Genomic DNA, 18412 nt, shown 5'->3' on the forward strand with positions numbered 1-18412 from the left:
ACTATGTTATAGAAAATTTAATATTTGTTATCGACATATTTATTTTCATTCAAGTGTAAAAACATCACTGAATAATGAAATGTAATAGATTTTGTGACTGTCACTTACAGAATAGCAATATCATCTCAAGTCTCAAAAATTGTCTCTAACTTAAAATCTCAAATTTAGAGACTTGAGACTGTCTCAAGTTACAGAATCGCACGGTTATATTATCAACTTATGATCAGAGATTCATTAAAACTTCTACTTAATCAATTAATGCAATAAGAAATATAAACAATTTTTACACCGCCGGGTAGAGGGACTTCATTTCAAAAAGAATGGAATGCATTTCGAGTTGAGCGCTTAAGTTGAAAATATTAGTATAATGTCAAATTATATGTCAATATAAATTGCAACATAAACAGTTGTCAAAACTGTTATATTGAATTGAAAAATATGCACCGGATATTACTTATATAAGAGTGAGACGTAACTTTTTCTTTTTATTATGGCAACCCTTTTCAAAGATTTGTTTTGCTTCAAGCACAATAAATTTCATTAAAAAAAATTTCTTTAACAGTTAAAATTATAAAGAGAAATACGAACACCCTACGACATATACAAATATAGATAATATATGTATGTACATCTAGAGCTCTGTAGTCGCTATACCCCAATATTTTTTCATGCGATCCTCCTGTTCATCGTACTCGTCATCTTCCTCATTGAATGCTGTGCGATCCTGTGTAACTGTGAAATCATACTCCAAATTGTATGGCATCAGACGTTGTAATGAACCAAAGTAGGCAGCATTGGGGCCACCACTCCACTTCGAGTTGAGACCAACATTAACCGAATTTTGACTTTTCGATTCGAAGAGATTATAACGGGATTGCGTTTGAAATGAACGACAGCTGCCGAAGTGTTTTGACAGGAAAGATACTTGCTGTTGATGTTTCTGCTGTTGCTGCTGTTGTTGTCGCTGCTGCTGACGTTTCTCCTGATGTTTGTGTGTAAATGTTGTGAGCGGTTTTTTAATTTCACTGTACAACAGTTGCGGCGAACTATGCGATATAAAGCGATTGCCAAAAGTTTTTATTAAATTACTCTCCTTATATTCACTTTTATCCAGACTGATATTAAGTTCCGCCGGCAATTCACTATTATGATTTTTTGTTATCGATTTGGATATTGTGTTGAGTTCTTTGTCGAAGAGTAGTTGTGTATTTTGTTCCAACATGTATTCCCAACATTTGAATTGTTCCTCTGACAGCACTGAATCGGTTTCATGTAAAATTTCCAATTCATCATCGTCCTCTTCTAGCACATGTTCGGTTGCAAAGGCATATTCCTCGCCGTTTACACCCTTATTCAGAAAGTTTTGCACTTGATCGCTTTGGCCACTCGGCGAGGAACGATCGCTTTTCAGCATTGCGCCCATTAAGACTTGACGCGGTGAACAGCGACCAATTAGACGTTGACTACCGATCGAGTGCTTATCATCACAGTTCATATTTTGTGTGATGGGATTCTTGCGTACCGTTTGCTTTAGCTCTTTCAACAGATCATCCACATCGGTGCCGATATATCTGAAACGTACTATTATAACGCTCAGATTCTCATCTGCGCCGAAGCTTTGAGCAATATCTTGTAAACGTTTGGCAGCTAAAACTATATTTTCTTCACGTCGTATCTCCTGTGTAACGCGTTCTATATCCATAACACGCCAAATGTTCGCATTACAGAGCACTAAGAACTCATCGTCGTTGCTTAAAAACGTTTCGTGTATTGTGGGATCAGTGATGACCGCATTGGCTGAGTCCTTAAAATTATCGGCATGTGACAACGACGTATTATAACTGTCGCCTGTCAGGCAAATTGTCGACGTTTTACGCACAAGATGCGCTTCTATATTACCAATACTGGCGACGCGTAAAATGAAACGTTTACTGCGCTTTGGTCTCATATAATCTTTGAAGCCTGCGCTCTCTTTGGCAATGTGACACAACGCAATATGCAGATCATCACAGCCTCTCTCACTTGCCAAGCGCTGATAGACCGACAATAATGTATATTTCATATATTCTTTAGCTGTTTCTTTTACACTACGCTCGTGTAATAATATTTGTGGCACCAAATTAACGCATGTCGTGTTGAGTGCACCCAGAGTGGCCGATTCGAGCATACCAAAAAGACCCTCATCTTCAGCGAAATTACACAGACGTATTTGTTTAACTAACAATTTTCGACATTTCCCAATCGTCTCGGTAAATCCGGTCATCCAGGGCTGTCGCAAAACATTACTATCTTTCATTTCCGCCAATTTGTTTGTGGGCAAGGAAGCGCGATTTTTACCGCTCACATCCACAAAGCTCATTTTCTTCAAAGACTGACACATCTGCACTTGTCGCTCGTCGAATTGTAATTGTAGATTGCATGACAGATCCAAGTATTTTATATTCTTTGGCATAATACTCAAGAGATTTACGTGATCCAAATGATTGTGTGCCAAATCCAAAACTTTCAAATTCGCTAATTTCGTAAGACTTGGCGTTGTGTGTAGCAGATTCGAATGTAAACGTAAAACTTCCAATTTCGTGAGCACGCAAATATTTTCAGGTAGATTTTGTAGTTTATTCCCCGATAAGACGAGCACCTCTAAATCAGTCCAATTTCGTATAATATTTTCAGGTAGTTCACGTATGTTATTATAAGCTGCGTGTATGATGCGTAACTGTCTCGCACGCACAAAAGTGGAGAATATATTCTCATTCAGATTATTATTAGAGAGATATAACTCTTCCAAGCACCAGTTATCTTTGATGTCTTGACTATCCCCGACCGCACACAAGTTATTACACGAGACATTCAGCAGTCTCAGTGTTTTATGCGTGATGGCAAAGAAGTTGTCTGGTAATTTTTGTAATTTATTGCATTGCAAGTATAAATTTCCAACGGCACCGAAAATTAGTGTTGAAATATTCAGGGTTGTTAGCCGATTGTAGGCCAAACTGAATGTATGTAATTTACGAAATCCATCTGTAGCGAATATGTTGTCAATGGTCCAGAGACGGTTGTGTTCGACATATAAACTCTCTAAATTATAGCAGGCTCCCAACCAATCCGGTAGTTCTTCGAAATCATTGTAAGAAATGTCAATATTTACAAGATGAGTTGGCGGTGATAGCGCTTTTATTGTAGCAAGATCTGCGAAAGAGGAAAAAATTTAGTTATGAAAAATAAACTTTTCCAAGATGGTTTGAGGTGCGAGTTCTGCACACAGGAAAACCTAACAACAAATCTAAAACAGACAGTGTTAAACATCTTTATCTATTTCGAAAAAAGGCCCGAATCGGAGAAAAACTTCTGATAATAACATTAAAGTCTTAGTTTTACTGCGCCCAATAGCAATTACGAGGTTCGCCGATGAAAACTTCAACTTTTGCTTCTCGTGAGTGTTTTTTCGAATAGTCCTCAATAGTCATTATTTTTACAGTAGGCATTCGAAATTCTAACATCATTGAAGAAAAAAATTATTCCTCCATAAATTCACATGAACGCAAGGATTCAAATCCGGAGATAACCAACTTAAATTAAATATTAATGGGTCGCCGATTCCTCCCTTATAGTTACCGTAATAAGCAAAACATTTTGCATATAACACAAAACTCGGTACCTACTCTTTTTAGGTCAACTTGTAATGATGCAGCCGGTAATCTTTTTACATGTTACAACAAATGACCACATGCTGCATCCGGATCTTATACATGATCTACTAAATAGTCGGCTTTTCTCTCTACTTAAATTGAAAAATAAATAATACTTACTGTTGTGTCTTGCCGTTACTGTTTTTAAACTTTTTCCATTCATTATCAATTCTTTCAATTTGTTATGATTGCAAGTGAGGGTCTCAAGTTGTGCCAAAGAGCTCAAATCAAGTATATCCATGCCATTATCAGTGATTTCCAATTCTTTTAAAAACTAAAAAGAAAATAAATTTAGAAATTAATTTTGGAATTAATTCTGGGATCCATTATAAAATCCTACTGCAGAAGTTGTGGTGGCAAAACAGAGGCGTTTCCAAATTAATTTAATAGGAAATATATTTCGATGTTGTTGAGAGAGTTACCAGATTAACTGATGGTAATATGATACCCATATATTACCATAGATTTTTAACAGAGGTAAGAAGTTAGTCTAACTCTTGCCTAATGCAGTTAACCACCAGCTGAAAACCTATATAAATGCTTGAGTTGGAGTGACCAAGACCAAGTCCATAGATTTCATATTTATAGCTGAAGTGGTCGGTTAACCCCAATGATTCCATTTAGAGCAGTATCTTAAACATTTATTGCTGTTTACCACTCCATTCGGTTGTATTTAAGTTGTAGCAACTCAACTTCAGATCAAACAATTTTACTATTTCTAGTGGAAGTTTCATTGGTGCTAACGTAAAAAATTTAGATTTCACATATACCACTACTCCACAAATCGGAAGGAAAACGTGCTGAGAGGTACATGAGGTATTTAAGAAATCCTTATTACAAATTTGATTTCAAAAATGTTCCGTCTCGTACAGCTTTATTTGTAATTTTAGTTAATGATAACGGTTTGACCCCTACAATCCTTGACTACAACACAAAAATCTTATCTTACGTGCTAGAAAATTTTAATTTTCGGTCATTATAGTCGCAAAATGAAACGAAAAATCAAAACAATTTGATTTACAAGGTGCGTTCCAAAGTAAACAGGACTTAAAAAAAAAAACAGAACAAATGTTTTTTTCGGCAAAATCAATTTATTTTATTCAAAATAGTCTCCTTCTGCTTCACTACTGCTTTTTGCACGGTCCAAAAGCATGTCGAACGAGTGTTTTAGCTCGTTGGCCGGTATGGCCCCAGTATGGCGGTGCAAGCCTTTTGAAGGGCCTCTACGTCTGCATAACGCTTTCCTTTCATGGTCAAATGCATTTTTCCGAGAAGGAAGAAATCGCACGGTGCCATATCAGGTGAATACAGGGAGTGGTTAATGGTTAAAATGTTATTTTCAAATAATCGGTCACAAGCGTCGATCGAATGTTGGATTCTGAGCAATTTTTGGTCGTCAGTCAATTTGTGCGAAACAAACCGTGCACACACCTTTCATAAGCCCAATTGTTCGCTTAAAATGCGATAAATCGATGTTTTAGAGATGTTCAATTCCATTTCCATGATTTCGGCTGATTTTTGATGAATTCACGCACAGTTTCGATGGAATTTACGGTGATCACGGATTTTGATTGGCCCACATGTTTATCGCCATTTATGTCCTCACGGCCACTTTGAAAACGTTGAAACCACTCGTGCACTCTGCTACGGGATAGGCAATCATCGCCATAACTTCTTTCATCAATTGAAACGTTTCGGTAAAAGTTTTACCAATTTTAAAACAAAATTTAAGGTTGGGAAGCTCATTTTCGCTCTGATAACACAACCATACTGACACTTAAAACGCAATAACTTCACTTCCAATCTATGAAATGTCATGAAATTCTCACTGGACAATCGATAAAGATAGCAGATTCTAACGTACCATTCTACATATAAATGGCGCCACCAGGAGGCGCTAGATTCAAAAAGTCCTGTTTACTTTGGAACGCACCTTGTAGTTATTGCTCACGAAAGGATGAATAATTATTAAAAGGGACATTCGTTCTGATTTATATTGTGATGACAAAAATTTTAGGACAAAACTGATGTGCTGCGCATAAAAAAAACCTTCGTGATCACTCAAATCCGTTCAAACTTCCCAACCCCAAGTAAGCCAAAGTTTTATAGACAATTAAATGGCTTTTAAATAATGTTTATTGCAGATTTATAAGTTATTTTCGTTTAAATGATGAATCAATTTTTTTTTTTTACTAAACAAGGATGAAGGAACGTTAACAAAAATTCTCCATTCTCTTGTTGTCGGTAGTTATCAAGAATGCATTTTAAATGATTTTAACTTTAGGCAGAAATAACCTACGATATCTACAGTTGTTGCAAAACCTGCGTTTAATTTTATTGAACACCATATCCGTATTAATGCATAGTAGATATAACACCAATGGCTGAAGAGGAGCAAAACGCTTCAAAAAATAACTTATTAAAAATAGTTGAAATTATAAATAAAATAGTTCTTTTGACCCATTTTCTTTGATATTTCCTTTCAATAACTTCATTAAGGTTTACCTTTAACTGCTATTTAGCAATTGACATTTTTTAATACTCTAGTCAACCCCATTGGGCCAGAATTGAAAACCGTAATACCAAGAAAGTTAAAGTTTGTCAACACTCCAACCGAAAATGTTTTTTGTTGGTTGAGTTAAAACCATAATACCAAATTTCATAACTTGAACCAAAAGGCTGTTGTGTTGAAAACCGTAATACGTACATACATTATTTTTGCTTTAAATTTTAGATTTTATTCAGCTATTTAGAATATTTCGATTTGGTCTAATATGCACCGTTGTTTTTTGATAACATGCTTTGTTTACCTAACGATTGTACTACGTATCACCTAAAACTAATCGATATAGATATAGAGTTATATATGTATGTATATATAAAGGATCAGGATAAAGAGAAAAGTTGAAATCCGGTTGACTGTCTGTCTGACCGTCCGTGCGAGCTGTAACTTGAGTAAAAATTGAGATATCTCGATTAAGCTTGGTATGTGGGTTCCTTAGTACAAAAACATTTTCGAGTTCGTGGATGGGCGTAATCGGACCACTGCCACGAACACAAATCGCCATTAACCGAAAACACATAAAATGCCATAACTAAGCACTCAAATAAGATATAAACCTGTAATTTGGACAGAGAATCGCAGTAGCAAGGAGCACCTGTGGACAAAATTCTTTTGAAAAAGTGGGCGTGGCCCCGCCCTCTAACAAGTTCAATGTACACACAATTTGGTTGTATAAATCTTATAAGATCTTCTACCAACACTAAGGATTTCAGGCCCATCAGCCTCTCCCCTTTTTTACTAAACACTTTGGAGAGACTGCTGGACTGGTATTTAAGAAGGCGAATTCCGAGAGACTATCTATCAGAAGCGCAACATCGTATCGTAAAGGAAGGTCAGTGGACACTGCCCTGCACACTATCGTGTCGTGGCTTGAGGAAGCAATTGAGGCCAAGGACTTCGCTGTTGGAACCTTCCTTGATATTGAGGGAGCTTTCAACAATGTCCTGCCAGAGGCAGTCGTAACTGCTCTAGACGGTCTTGGGGTTGAATCGAACCTCAAGCACCTCATTTTCAGTCTTCTGTGCGACAGAGTGGTCGAAACAGAATGGGGCAGCGCAAGCGTGCGGTGGAATGTGAGCAGGGGAACCCCTCAGTGGGGGTTCTTTCTCGTCTTCTATGGATCCTAGTCTTTAACGACCTTCTCAAAAAACTAGAGGATCTTGGCTGTCAGGTGATTGCCTATGCAGACGATGTAGCACTTATGGTGAAAGGAAAGTTTCTAAGCACCGTGTATGAGTTGACGCAGGGATATCTCAGCGTTGTAACAAAATGGGCGGTCGGAAGTGAACTCGCCATCAATCCAAATAAAAGCGAAATGGTTTTATTTTTCAGAAGATACAAGATTCCTGTGGCACCGTTGCCGCAAGTGGGAGGTATTCGCCTGCAACCGGCGGATACAGTGAAGTATTTAAGGCTCATCCTAGATAAGAAACTTTCATGGAAGCCGAATATCAAGGAGAGAGCCGAAAAGGCATCCATTGCCCTATACTGCAGTAGAGAGGACCACCTTCGGTGAGAGGTGAAGCCTGCCCTGCTTTTGGGAGATCAAGACGCTTGGGGGCACATACCTTCAGACATCCCACCAATCTGGAGGGCGTAGAAATTAAGCGCCTTTGCAAATTTGTATTGGCTACTAAGCGGTTTGCCGATCTTTAAGTCCGCACACGGTAGTTCTATTTTCAATGGCTTCACAAAGGACTACATTAGTCCACGTGCGATCTCTGATCAGCCATTTAACCTAACCTAACCTACCAACACTCTGAAAATGGATGAAATCGAAGGATAACCCCGCTCATATAATGGTAAATAAAATACGCCAGAAGCATTAAATTTTACCTCCAAGATGGTATGAGAAGGCTTTATGACAGCTGGTGTGAAAATTGGACGATGGGCGTGGCACCGCCCACTTTTTGGTGAAATCTCATATCTCGGGACCCGACCAAACCGATTTCGACAAAATTTAATACGTGGCATTCTTCTTACATTCTTATGTCATATTGTGAAAATAAAGGAAATTGGACAATAACCACGCCAGCTTCCCATATAGCAAAATTTTTTACTTTCCAGTACACAAATCAAGAAGCAATTATTATTATTATAACGGCATTAAACTTTGCACGAATAATGCCTTTAGTGTATGCTACCTTATGACTACAAATTTTTTTAATCCAACAGAAACTCTTCAAGCCCTTAGGTACCAAATATTAGGACCCCAGTACCTATAGCTGACTTTTGATCGAAAATATCGGTGAATGTGTGAGATATGTAATTGAAGTTCAGAGATAGTACTTTTCTGATAATGGTATATCTTCATGTCAAAAATGGGTTCAATCAGACCCATACTTCCCTTAGTCCCCATATGCCTAGTATAAAGATAATCGAACTACCGGGTGCTTTGTACCGCATATATCGGCCAATATATGAGTTATCTCAATGAAAATGAGAGAGCGTGTTTTACTCATAACAGTGTATCTTTATGCTCAAAGTAGATAAATTTGACCGAAAACTTTACTTACCGCCTGTCTTTACTTTATATGATTGGTTTTTAGTATATGACATGTTAATAGCATGCGGTATTGGGAAAAATAGATAAAATCTGGTCGATGCTACCCCAACTTCCATATACTACCTGTGCCCAAAAAATAAGGTGACATTGTATTTATTTTGAAAATTCTTTTTTTATTCTTCCAAATCAATTTCATCCCCTTCAAAGTAATCCCCTCCCGATGCAATGCACTTATACCAACGTATTTTCCAATCTTCGAAACACTGGTTGTAGTCACTTTCCGGGATAACCTTCAGTTCCGTCTTCGCTGCGGGTTGAATCTCCCCTATCGTATAAAAACGGTGTCCCCGGAGCGGTCTTTTGAGCTTGGTGAACAGCCAGAAGTGGCACGGTGTCAGATCAGGTGAATACGGTGGTTGCGGAACGATATGGGTTGAGTTTTTGGCGAAATGATTACGAATTACGAGGGCAGTATGGGATGGTGCATTATCGTGGTGTAAAAACCAAGAATTGTATTTCCACAATTCCGGCCTTTTTAGACAGATAGCGTTATTCAAACGACGCATAACGTTCAAATAATATTCCTTGTTGACTGTTTGACCGGTTGGAAGGAATTCATAATGCACAACACCACGATAATCGAAGAAAACAGTCAACATGACCTTGATTTTTGAGCGACTATGGAGCGATTTTTTTGGTCTCTGCTCTCTTTTCGCACGATATTCGCTCGATTGATCGGCTGTTTCGGGGTCGTAAGCATAGATCCAAGTCTCATCGCCAGTTATAATGCTTTTCATGACACCCTGGTAGTCGGAAAGCATCGGTTCACACACTTCAACGCGACGTCTTTTTTCCAAAAAATTCAATGTTTTCGGTACCAGTTGAGATTTGATTTGAGGTCCAAAACATCCTTCAAAATGGTATTGGCTGAGCCTTTCGATATGCCAACTTCATCAGCAAGATCTCTAATTGTTAATCGACGGTTTTTCAACACCAAATCTTTGATTTGTTGAACGTGAGCTTCGTCTTCGACACGTTCACGGACGGCTTGGAACACACTGTACCACTTGTAAACATTTTTCTTAGACATAGCCTCATCACCAAAGGCTTTTTGCACCATCCTCAACGTATCCGCAGCAGAAAATTGATTCCGTAAACAGAATTTAATGCAAATTCTTTGCTCAACAAATTTCGACATCGCAAAAAACGAAAAACTCACTTTTAGCCGCTCACAAAACGACACGTATTTGAAACACTAATGAATATTTTGACATGAAATTTGACATAAATGTGACTGACAGTAACTTCCAGTACATAGTATAATATACTACTGTGATCAAATTGAAAGGTGAATTTTTAATTTATACTTCGCGTGTTTTTCGAATCGATAAGTATATATTTTCTGTAAGTTGGTAGTACTGTTAGCGACATCTATACGTCGAAATATAAATTAGTATTTGAGATCATTTAGCCACATTTTCAACTAATATCGCGTCGCAACTATCGCATGCGCCTAATTTACCTTCGTGTAATTTCTGGCTATTCAGCAAATTCACATGACCACTTCAAGGACACCGGTTTGTATTAATTGAGGATATAAAAGCTGAATCGAAGAAGGCTCTGATGGCCATCACGGCGGAGGATTTTTCCAAGTGCTATGATGACTAGTATATGTATATATAAAATTGCTTGGATTTTGATTCTCACGCCGACGTTTTACACCATAAAGTATATCTCTGGCTTTGATTATTAAAAGTGTCAAGAATATAAAATGTTCGGTTGCATCCGAACATACATATATATGATATTCATATTTGTTTGAAAGTAATTTCATAATGTCACTCTTATACATTATAAACCCTCGATTCTATTGGCAAAAAAACTGAGATAGTCGATTTTCTTATGCTTCTCCTTTCGAGGAAAATTTAAATGACTCCAAACGGATTTTTGTGCAATATTTAGCTCATGGGCAATCGAAACAGACGATTTCTATTATATTATCATCGATATTTTCGGCACTTGACCTTCCAGAGTGTTGTGCATGCTTGTCATCAAAATTACTAGAACGAAATCGACGAAACCCAAATTGCACATGAATGTCTACAACAGAATCAGAACCATAAACGCTATTCACGTTTTCAGCCACTTGGATTGCATTTTCACTTTTATCAGAAAAGATGTAATACATGGCGTATTTTCTCTTTGGTGGTAGCAAACAAAACTGAGTCAACCAATCAAAAAATTGTGAAATGAAGTTTACCATAACACAATCGCTCTTATAGAACGCGAGAAATATTTAGATTACTAAAGCCGTATATTGGAAAAATAATGGACTTCTTATTCGTTAAATTACTTTTTATATTATGTAAGAAAGGATAATGCAATTGCTAACTTTTGAGTCAAATAAAAACTACAGATGTAGCAAGAAAATGCAACAGACCGTGAAATTACTCAATATCCATAAAAGCAGTTTTCTTATTTTTTTATCCAACACTTACATCATAATTTCCGATTAATATATTTCCCCCAAGTTGAGTTTCATCGTAGCCTAGTTTCTTTTCATTTAAATTTGACTCCTTAACATTCGACTGCTCCAGAGTATTTGTTCTTATTTTCAACTTTGATCCCGTCATTTCGATGCAAGCCTTTTGCTTACCAGATTTAATCATTTTCTTTGAGGCACTTTACTGTTTTCGCAACAACTAAATGGGCACGCATCAGCGATTTCGAAATCACACACAATTCACTCTTTCTTGAATGTCGAATATTTTTGAAACACAACTTTGAACTTAACGAAAAACACCTTTATATTATGCCTTAAAAATAGGAGAATGTTTATAAGTTATTAATTATTTATTTATTAATGTTAATATTATTTATATTTTCTCTTTCTTGAAACACTTTTTGTGCTTCTAGATCTTTCAGCTGATCGTACTTTACTGAAAATGTATAGAGGTAAATAGTTACGCTTGGAAGAGTACGCACTTGTATACATACACCTGCCTTGCCAAGCTAACTTTGATGAGCACTTTGTGGTGGAAAACGAAAGGCACAAGCAAAGAAGAAGATGCACTGAAAAAAAAGTAGGTGTTTTCAAGCTTTCCATTTTTATATTCTTCAATTCGAGTTCCTACTTCTAAGTCTCTCTTCTTCTTTATTTGCGTAGCAGTAGTGCATCGATCAGAAAACCAAGTACGCGCCAGTCTTTGCTTCCAAGTCTCCTTTCTTACCTTGTAGCTGATCGGTACTGTACCTAAAACCATGTATTTTATATTATTAACATTCATTCAAAAGACATTAACTTGACAGCGTAGAGGTATTTGGTATTGATACTCGTATTTCTCGCACTGGCTTTATGATACATAGTGACAATGTGTAAAATAGAAAAGAAGCAAAACGTAAATTCGGATGCTCCCAAGCTATAAAACCCTTCACAGGTACATTCAGCAACTACATATGTATATGTACATATGTATATTCAAATTTGAAAACGTATAATGGGCCGATCTAAACAATTCATTCGCATATATAAGGGTATAACAATAATCTATGACAAATTTCGTGCAGATATCTTATGATTTAAAAAAGTTTTCCATACAAAACCTTTGGTTTGATCGGAAATTTGAGCCGAACGGATATGGCTCACACACATCATCTATATATACACTTCCCTTTTAAATGTCAGGATTTGGCAACCGTAATGTTGCAAACTGGCGACTCACATCTTTATTGTAAAGTTTGACATCTTTGATGTTATACATACTCAGAACGTTTTGACATACGACCGTTATTTGTGTTGACTACAGTAACTAGAAATATTCTCAACCAAAAAATGGAATGAAACCGAGAATATTTTCAAGTGATTATTTTTTACATATTTCGACGTGGATTAACTCAGCAGCAGTGCATCGATGAACTTAAATTAGTCTTTGGTGATGAATATTCATCAAGGGCTAGTGTTTATCGATGGTATGATGAATTAAAACGAGGTCGTAAATCACACAAATAAATGCAAACTCTCACATATCGACTTCATGTTTGAGTACTCAAAACAATAATTTGATGAGTCATCCACCGTATAGTCCTGACTTTGTACCGAATTATTTCTTTTATTTCCGTACGTAAAAATATAAACTAATAGATCGACGTTTTTCGACACCTGAAGAGGCGGTTGATGCATTCAGAACGCAAATTTTAGAGATACCTCATTCAGAGTGGTAAAAATGCTTAGAAAAATTGGATATTAATGGAGAATATTTTGATAAGCCGTGAGGCGATTTTCGATGATTAAAATTTGTTTTTTACTCTAATCCCCAAAAAAAAAAAAATTGTACAAACAGATGGTGTGACCATGAAGTAACGTATCTCCAAAAATATTTAAACTTCCAAGTTGCATCCAAAAGTGAGAAAAAGACCGTTTTATTATTTTCATACTGTACTTGAAATTGATCTCAAAAACACCAGTTTTCTCAAAAAAATTTAGAAATTCCATATAACCCCATCATAATAGTGTACAACTTGCATAAATTGACATTTTAACACTCTTTAAAAAAAATAATACTTTGTATGTACACCTTTGTCTTCTATGGTGGAGCAGCCTTAACCTCATTTTTATACTCTTGCTACAGAGTTTATAGTTTTCTTCACCTAACGGTTGAACGTATCACCTAAAACAAATCGAGATAGATATAGGGTTATACTATATACATATGTGTATGTAAATGATCAGAATGACAAGAGAAATTGAAATCAGGTTGACTGTCTGTCTGTCTGTCCGTGCAAGCCGTAACTTGAGTAAAAATTGAGATATCTCGATGAAACTTGCTTGGTATGTGGGTTACTTAGTACAAAAAAAATTCGAGTTCGTAGATGGGCGTAATCGGACCACTGCCACGCCCACAAATCGCCATTAACCGAAAACATATAAAGTGCCATAACTAAGCGCTGAATTAAAATATAAAGCTGTGATTTGGCACAGGGGATCGCAGTAGCCAGGGAAAAAATGTTTGAAAAAGTGGGCGTGGCGCCATCCTCTAATAAGTTTAATGTATATATCTCGTAAACCACTAAAGCTAGAACAACCAAATTTGGTCACCGTAAATATTACAAAAAGTCCTAACGATAGTGTAAAAATGGATGAAATCAGATGGAAAATCCCCATATAACGGTACTGTTCAAAACTACTAAAAGCGCGTTAAATCAATAACGAAATGTGCCAGAAACGTAAAAACTTCTCGCCGGGATGATGTGATAAGGCTTTATAGGGACCGGTGGGAAAATTAGACGATGGGCGTGGCACCGCCCACTTTTTGGTAAAATCCCATATCTCGGGACCCGACAAACCGATTTCGACAAAGTTTGGTGCGTGACATTATTTTCATATTTCTGTGTCACGTTTTGAAAATAAGCGAAATTGGACAATAACCACGCCTACTTCCTATATAGCACAATTTTAAATTCCACTGGATCCTTTTACTTTCCAATACACAAATCAAGAAGCAATTAATATTACAAAATTAAACTTTGAACGAATAATGGCTTTAGTATTTGCCACCTTATGACCAAAAATTTTTGAATTCCAACAAAAACTGTTCACTCCCCTAGGTACCGATATTTAACCCTTTCGGGACGGAGTTTTTTTGAAAACAGGAAATAGTCTCAACAAAAATTTCTGCTCATACTGAAAGATTGGGCTAAAAAATTATGTCCTGCATACTCAGAAATCCTAAAATCGTCCTTTTATCCTGGGACATATAATCCCAATAAACATTTGCTGTGGGATATAAAATCCCAATAAGAGTTTTTGACGACTATTGTAAATTTGAGAAATAAATAAAATCTTAGAAAAATAGCTATATTGTAATGAAATTTCATATTTATTTGAGTTATTATTAAGATAATTTTTATATAATGTGATGTAACTATTAATTTAATTTGTGGAAGGGTCCAAAACAGCGCGTTGTTACAGCCAGAGCAGATCATTTTAGTTCGCTTTTCGATTCCAAGTGAAGTGCAGCGGACGCAGCGGCAACGCTTCTCCTGCTCCACTGGCAAGTGATTTCCAACGTTAAGGCTATCAGTTTTTGTGCGTTTAGGAGTTCTTCCTCCCTGTCGACGAGGCATCGTCTCACGCCTTTTATTTCCTTCGAAAATCATTGCTTCAGCAAGGGGCACAAGAAAGTCTTTTAGTGATAACTTTTGCTTCTTATGTTCAGTATAAACAATCCATGAATTTGTGACGCTAACCATTAGTGGCTTGAAAAACACCTTTTTCCACCACTTTTGAGATTTGCGATTGAAATCATAAACAGTTGTCTTTTGGTCGGCCAAGTCGACCCCACCCACAATTTTGTTATAGTCACTGATACATTTAGGGCATTTAATTTTCTTCTTCGATCCGTCTTTTTGCTTCCTCTCAACGTCTACAAGCGATGGCTCATGACAATTCGAAGCTAAGAGGACTTCTTTTGAATCCATCCATCGAGCTGCCAAAATGCCACCAGAGCTGATTTGAAGCTGACTTTCTCCTCTTGCCAACTTTCCGACAAATTTAGGTGTATTCTTTCTGTTTTACATGTATGTCCCAAGCGCGGGATAAGTTGTAGTTTCTAACAGTTTAATTGAGGTAAAAAAGCGGTCAAAGGCTAAACAAACTTCCTTCTCACGAATTGAGGGAACCAATTTCAAAACGACTTTTTCTCCAAGAGTGGTAGGTACAGACTGTACAGCGTTTGCTTCCTTACCAGTATAAAGATTAAGATCGTAAGCGTATCCAGTCTTTGAGTCACATCGCATCCAAATTTTGATTCCGCCCTTTATTGGTTTCATTGGCATATATTGCTTCATACTTGATCTACCTTTGAATTTTACCATGCACTCGTCAATAGACTGAAATGAACTTTCACTTCGAGCAGCTGCAAATGTTTGTTTCAGACATTGCACAACATCGGAGATATAATAATCTCTGTAACTGTCGGCGGGCTTACTGCAGTCATTGAATTATAACTTCGATGACAATAATAAATAGCGATCTCGTGATAAACACGTTTTTATAACTGAATTTCCCATCGATGGATTTTTGCTCCAATAGTCCTTCAGAGAGGGCAACTTATTATAATCCATAAACAATGAAACGCCCAGAAATACCAAAATTTCATTAGCATCGGTTAAATTTCGCTTTGACTGAGCCCGACGATTCATATCTGTCAGACGCTGATTAGTACATTCAGCAATTCGAATGCACAAACTGTAAGGAAATATTGTGGAAAACACTTTGGACTCGGAGCAAAATCGAAAAGGATTTTGCAGTCTCTCTCAGTTGGGATTTCATACTTTGGATTCAAGTTCTGAGAATCGTCCGCAGCAACATTTACCCACTGGGCAACTGGCAGTATATCGTCGTTTATTTTTGTGGGCTTATCCGCCCCATTGATGTTATCGTCAGTTTCTGATGCAGATTCAGTGCTTTCGGAACTCTCAAGCAAATATTCACTCCCAGAGTCCTCAAAATCAACGTCCGAGTCTGACTCTTCAGACATACTACGCTCAATATCCTCCTGAGTTAGATACCTTTTCGTCATCTAAAAAACATATTGGGACAAGTAATCCCACGTAAAAAACTTATTGGGATTATATGTCCCAATTTTATAAAATGAACTCTAACTTACCCTATAATAGCAAAAAACACCACTAAACAATTAAATGTAACAAAGCGAACACTTTTTTATGCAAAAAAATGCAAATTTTGTTGATCACTCTTTTCTTTCGACCGATTTCAGCAAATTAGTAAAGACAACTGATCAAATTTCACGTATATTGCGAAATACTTTGTCATGTGGCGTTAATGCGCTGAAATTTACCGCTATCTTTTTGTTTACAATTAAAAATATACACTTAAATCTGTTTGTGGTACTAATTATATAGGCAATCGCATGCACAGTAAAGAAAATACGAAAGTTAGAAATTTAGTGGGATGTATTATCCCAGTAGTCCCGAAAGGGTTAAATAATTTCTTCGATTAAAACAAATTTACCGAACCCTTTCTGACAATGTACTTCTTTTGCTTCCCTGGCCCCTTCATGCTGAATCAGAATATTCGTTATCCCGGTGGATATACATACTCTTTGCAATATAGTAAATATTTCACAATTTTTCTCTTCGACAATTGTGGCTTGTTTCGTGGTATATACGCTTTAAAATCGGTTAAAAGGAAGAAGTTCTAAACAGTTGCCCTCCCAACTCATTGGTATTAGCCACAACGGATATTCTGTGGCATTCCTTTATACTCCAAACAACTTTATCTATCAATAAGTCTTAAAACTCCGCCAGTCTTTTTGTTTTTGAATTTAGCAATAATGTACTGAGTAAGGTGATGTGTTTTTTTTTTTTTTTAATATTGCCTATTTTCCGAGTACTTTTGTTCTCTTGTCAATATTTGACAACCAGAGCCTGTAAATCTTGAGACGTTTGTTTATTCGCAATTTTTTCTTCCAAAATTACAACCGCCCAAAAGAATTTCGCTTGCAAAATAATACATTTTGACCATAAGCAATTATTACCAGAGAAAAATAACGGTAAATTAACTGTCCAAGTTTTTTTTGCTGCTCAAAAATGCGATACTATATTTTTTCAATTATTAACATCAAAATTATTGTTACTTTTGGTTGGTTAAATAGTTTAATAGAAAAGTAACTTCATAGTCCTAAAATGTATTTATCTCTCCAAGTTTTTATACCCTGAACAGTATATTTAGTTTGTCACGAAGCTTGTAACACCCAGAAGGAAGCGTCGGTGACCCTATAAAGTATATACATATATAAATGATCAGTATGTTGAGCTGAGTCGATTTAGCCATGTCCGTCTGTCTGTCCGTCTGTCTGTCTGTATATATACGAACTAGTCCTTCAGTTTTTAAGATATCGTTTTAAAATTTTTTAAACGTAATTTTCTCTTCAAGAAGCTGCTCATTTGTCGGAACTGCCGATATCGGACCACTATAATATATAGCTGCCATACAAACTGAACGATCGGAATCAAGTTCTTGTATGGAAAACTTGCACATTTGACAATGTACATATGTATGTATCTTCACAAAAGTTGGCACTGGTTATTTTCTAAGATAATAATATAATATACGAAGAAATTGTTCAGATCGGCTTACTATAGCATATAGCTGTCATACAAACTGAACGATCGGAATCTAGTGCTGGTATGGAAAACTTTTGCATTTGACAATGTATCTTCACGAAATTTGGTATAGATTATTTCCTAAGGCAACAATGTAATCTTCGAAGAAATTGTTCAGATCGGTTAACTATAGCATATAGCTGCCATACAAACTGAATGATCGGAATCACATGCTTCCATGGGAAACTTCCTCATTTGACGATATATCTTCACGAATTTTGCTATGAGTTATTGTTTATGGAAATAATGTAATATCGATAGAAATTGTTCAGATCGGCTCACTATAGCATATAGCTTCCATACAAACTGGACACATAGTTACTAAAAGAAATGCATCTGTGAAGGGTATATCAGCTTTGGTGCAGCCGAAGTTAACGTTTTTTTTCTTGTTTTGATTCACTTTATATACGAGTATACTTTAAAGCGTAAACTTAATAAAACCCTGTTCACGGTATAAATATATTCAAG

At 36.5% G+C, this 18412-nt stretch overlaps 1 protein-coding gene across 1 annotated transcript; it reads right to left on the reverse strand.

The window, feature by feature from the left end:
• Positions 1–205: 205 nt before the first annotated feature.
• On the reverse strand, positions 206–11664 carry LOC120769461 (protein phosphatase PHLPP-like protein). The gene is made up of 3 exons (XM_040096472.1): positions 11257–11664; positions 3810–3963; positions 206–3189 (listed from the first exon to the last, which is right to left on the reverse strand). Exons 1-3 carry the CDS (start codon positions 11425–11427, stop codon positions 632–634), a joined length of 2883 nt encoding a protein of 960 aa, XP_039952406.1. The 5' UTR covers positions 11428–11664; the 3' UTR covers positions 206–631.
• Between the last annotated feature and the right edge of the window lie 6748 nt (positions 11665–18412).

The sequence above is a fragment of the Bactrocera tryoni genome, chromosome 2 (assembly GCF_016617805.1).
Source record: "Bactrocera tryoni isolate S06 chromosome 2, CSIRO_BtryS06_freeze2, whole genome shotgun sequence".
NCBI classification, from domain to species: Eukaryota; Metazoa; Arthropoda; class Insecta; order Diptera; family Tephritidae; genus Bactrocera; species Bactrocera tryoni.

What these genes read in the sequence shown, in the direction of transcription:
- LOC120769461 (XM_040096472.1), bottom strand. Translation starts at nt 11,427, where the DNA reads ATGATTAAATCTGGTAAGCAAAAGGCTTGCATCGAAATGACGGGATCA. An exon ending in TATTAATCGGAAATTATGAT is followed by an intron (nt 3,964 to 11,256) that starts GTAAGTGTTGGA and finishes TTTTCTTTTTAG; the next exon opens with TTTTTAAAAGAATTGGAAAT. An exon ending in AGTAACGGCAAGACACAACA is followed by an intron (nt 3,190 to 3,809) that starts GTAAGTATTATT and finishes CCTCTTTCGCAG; the next exon opens with ATCTTGCTACAATAAAAGCG.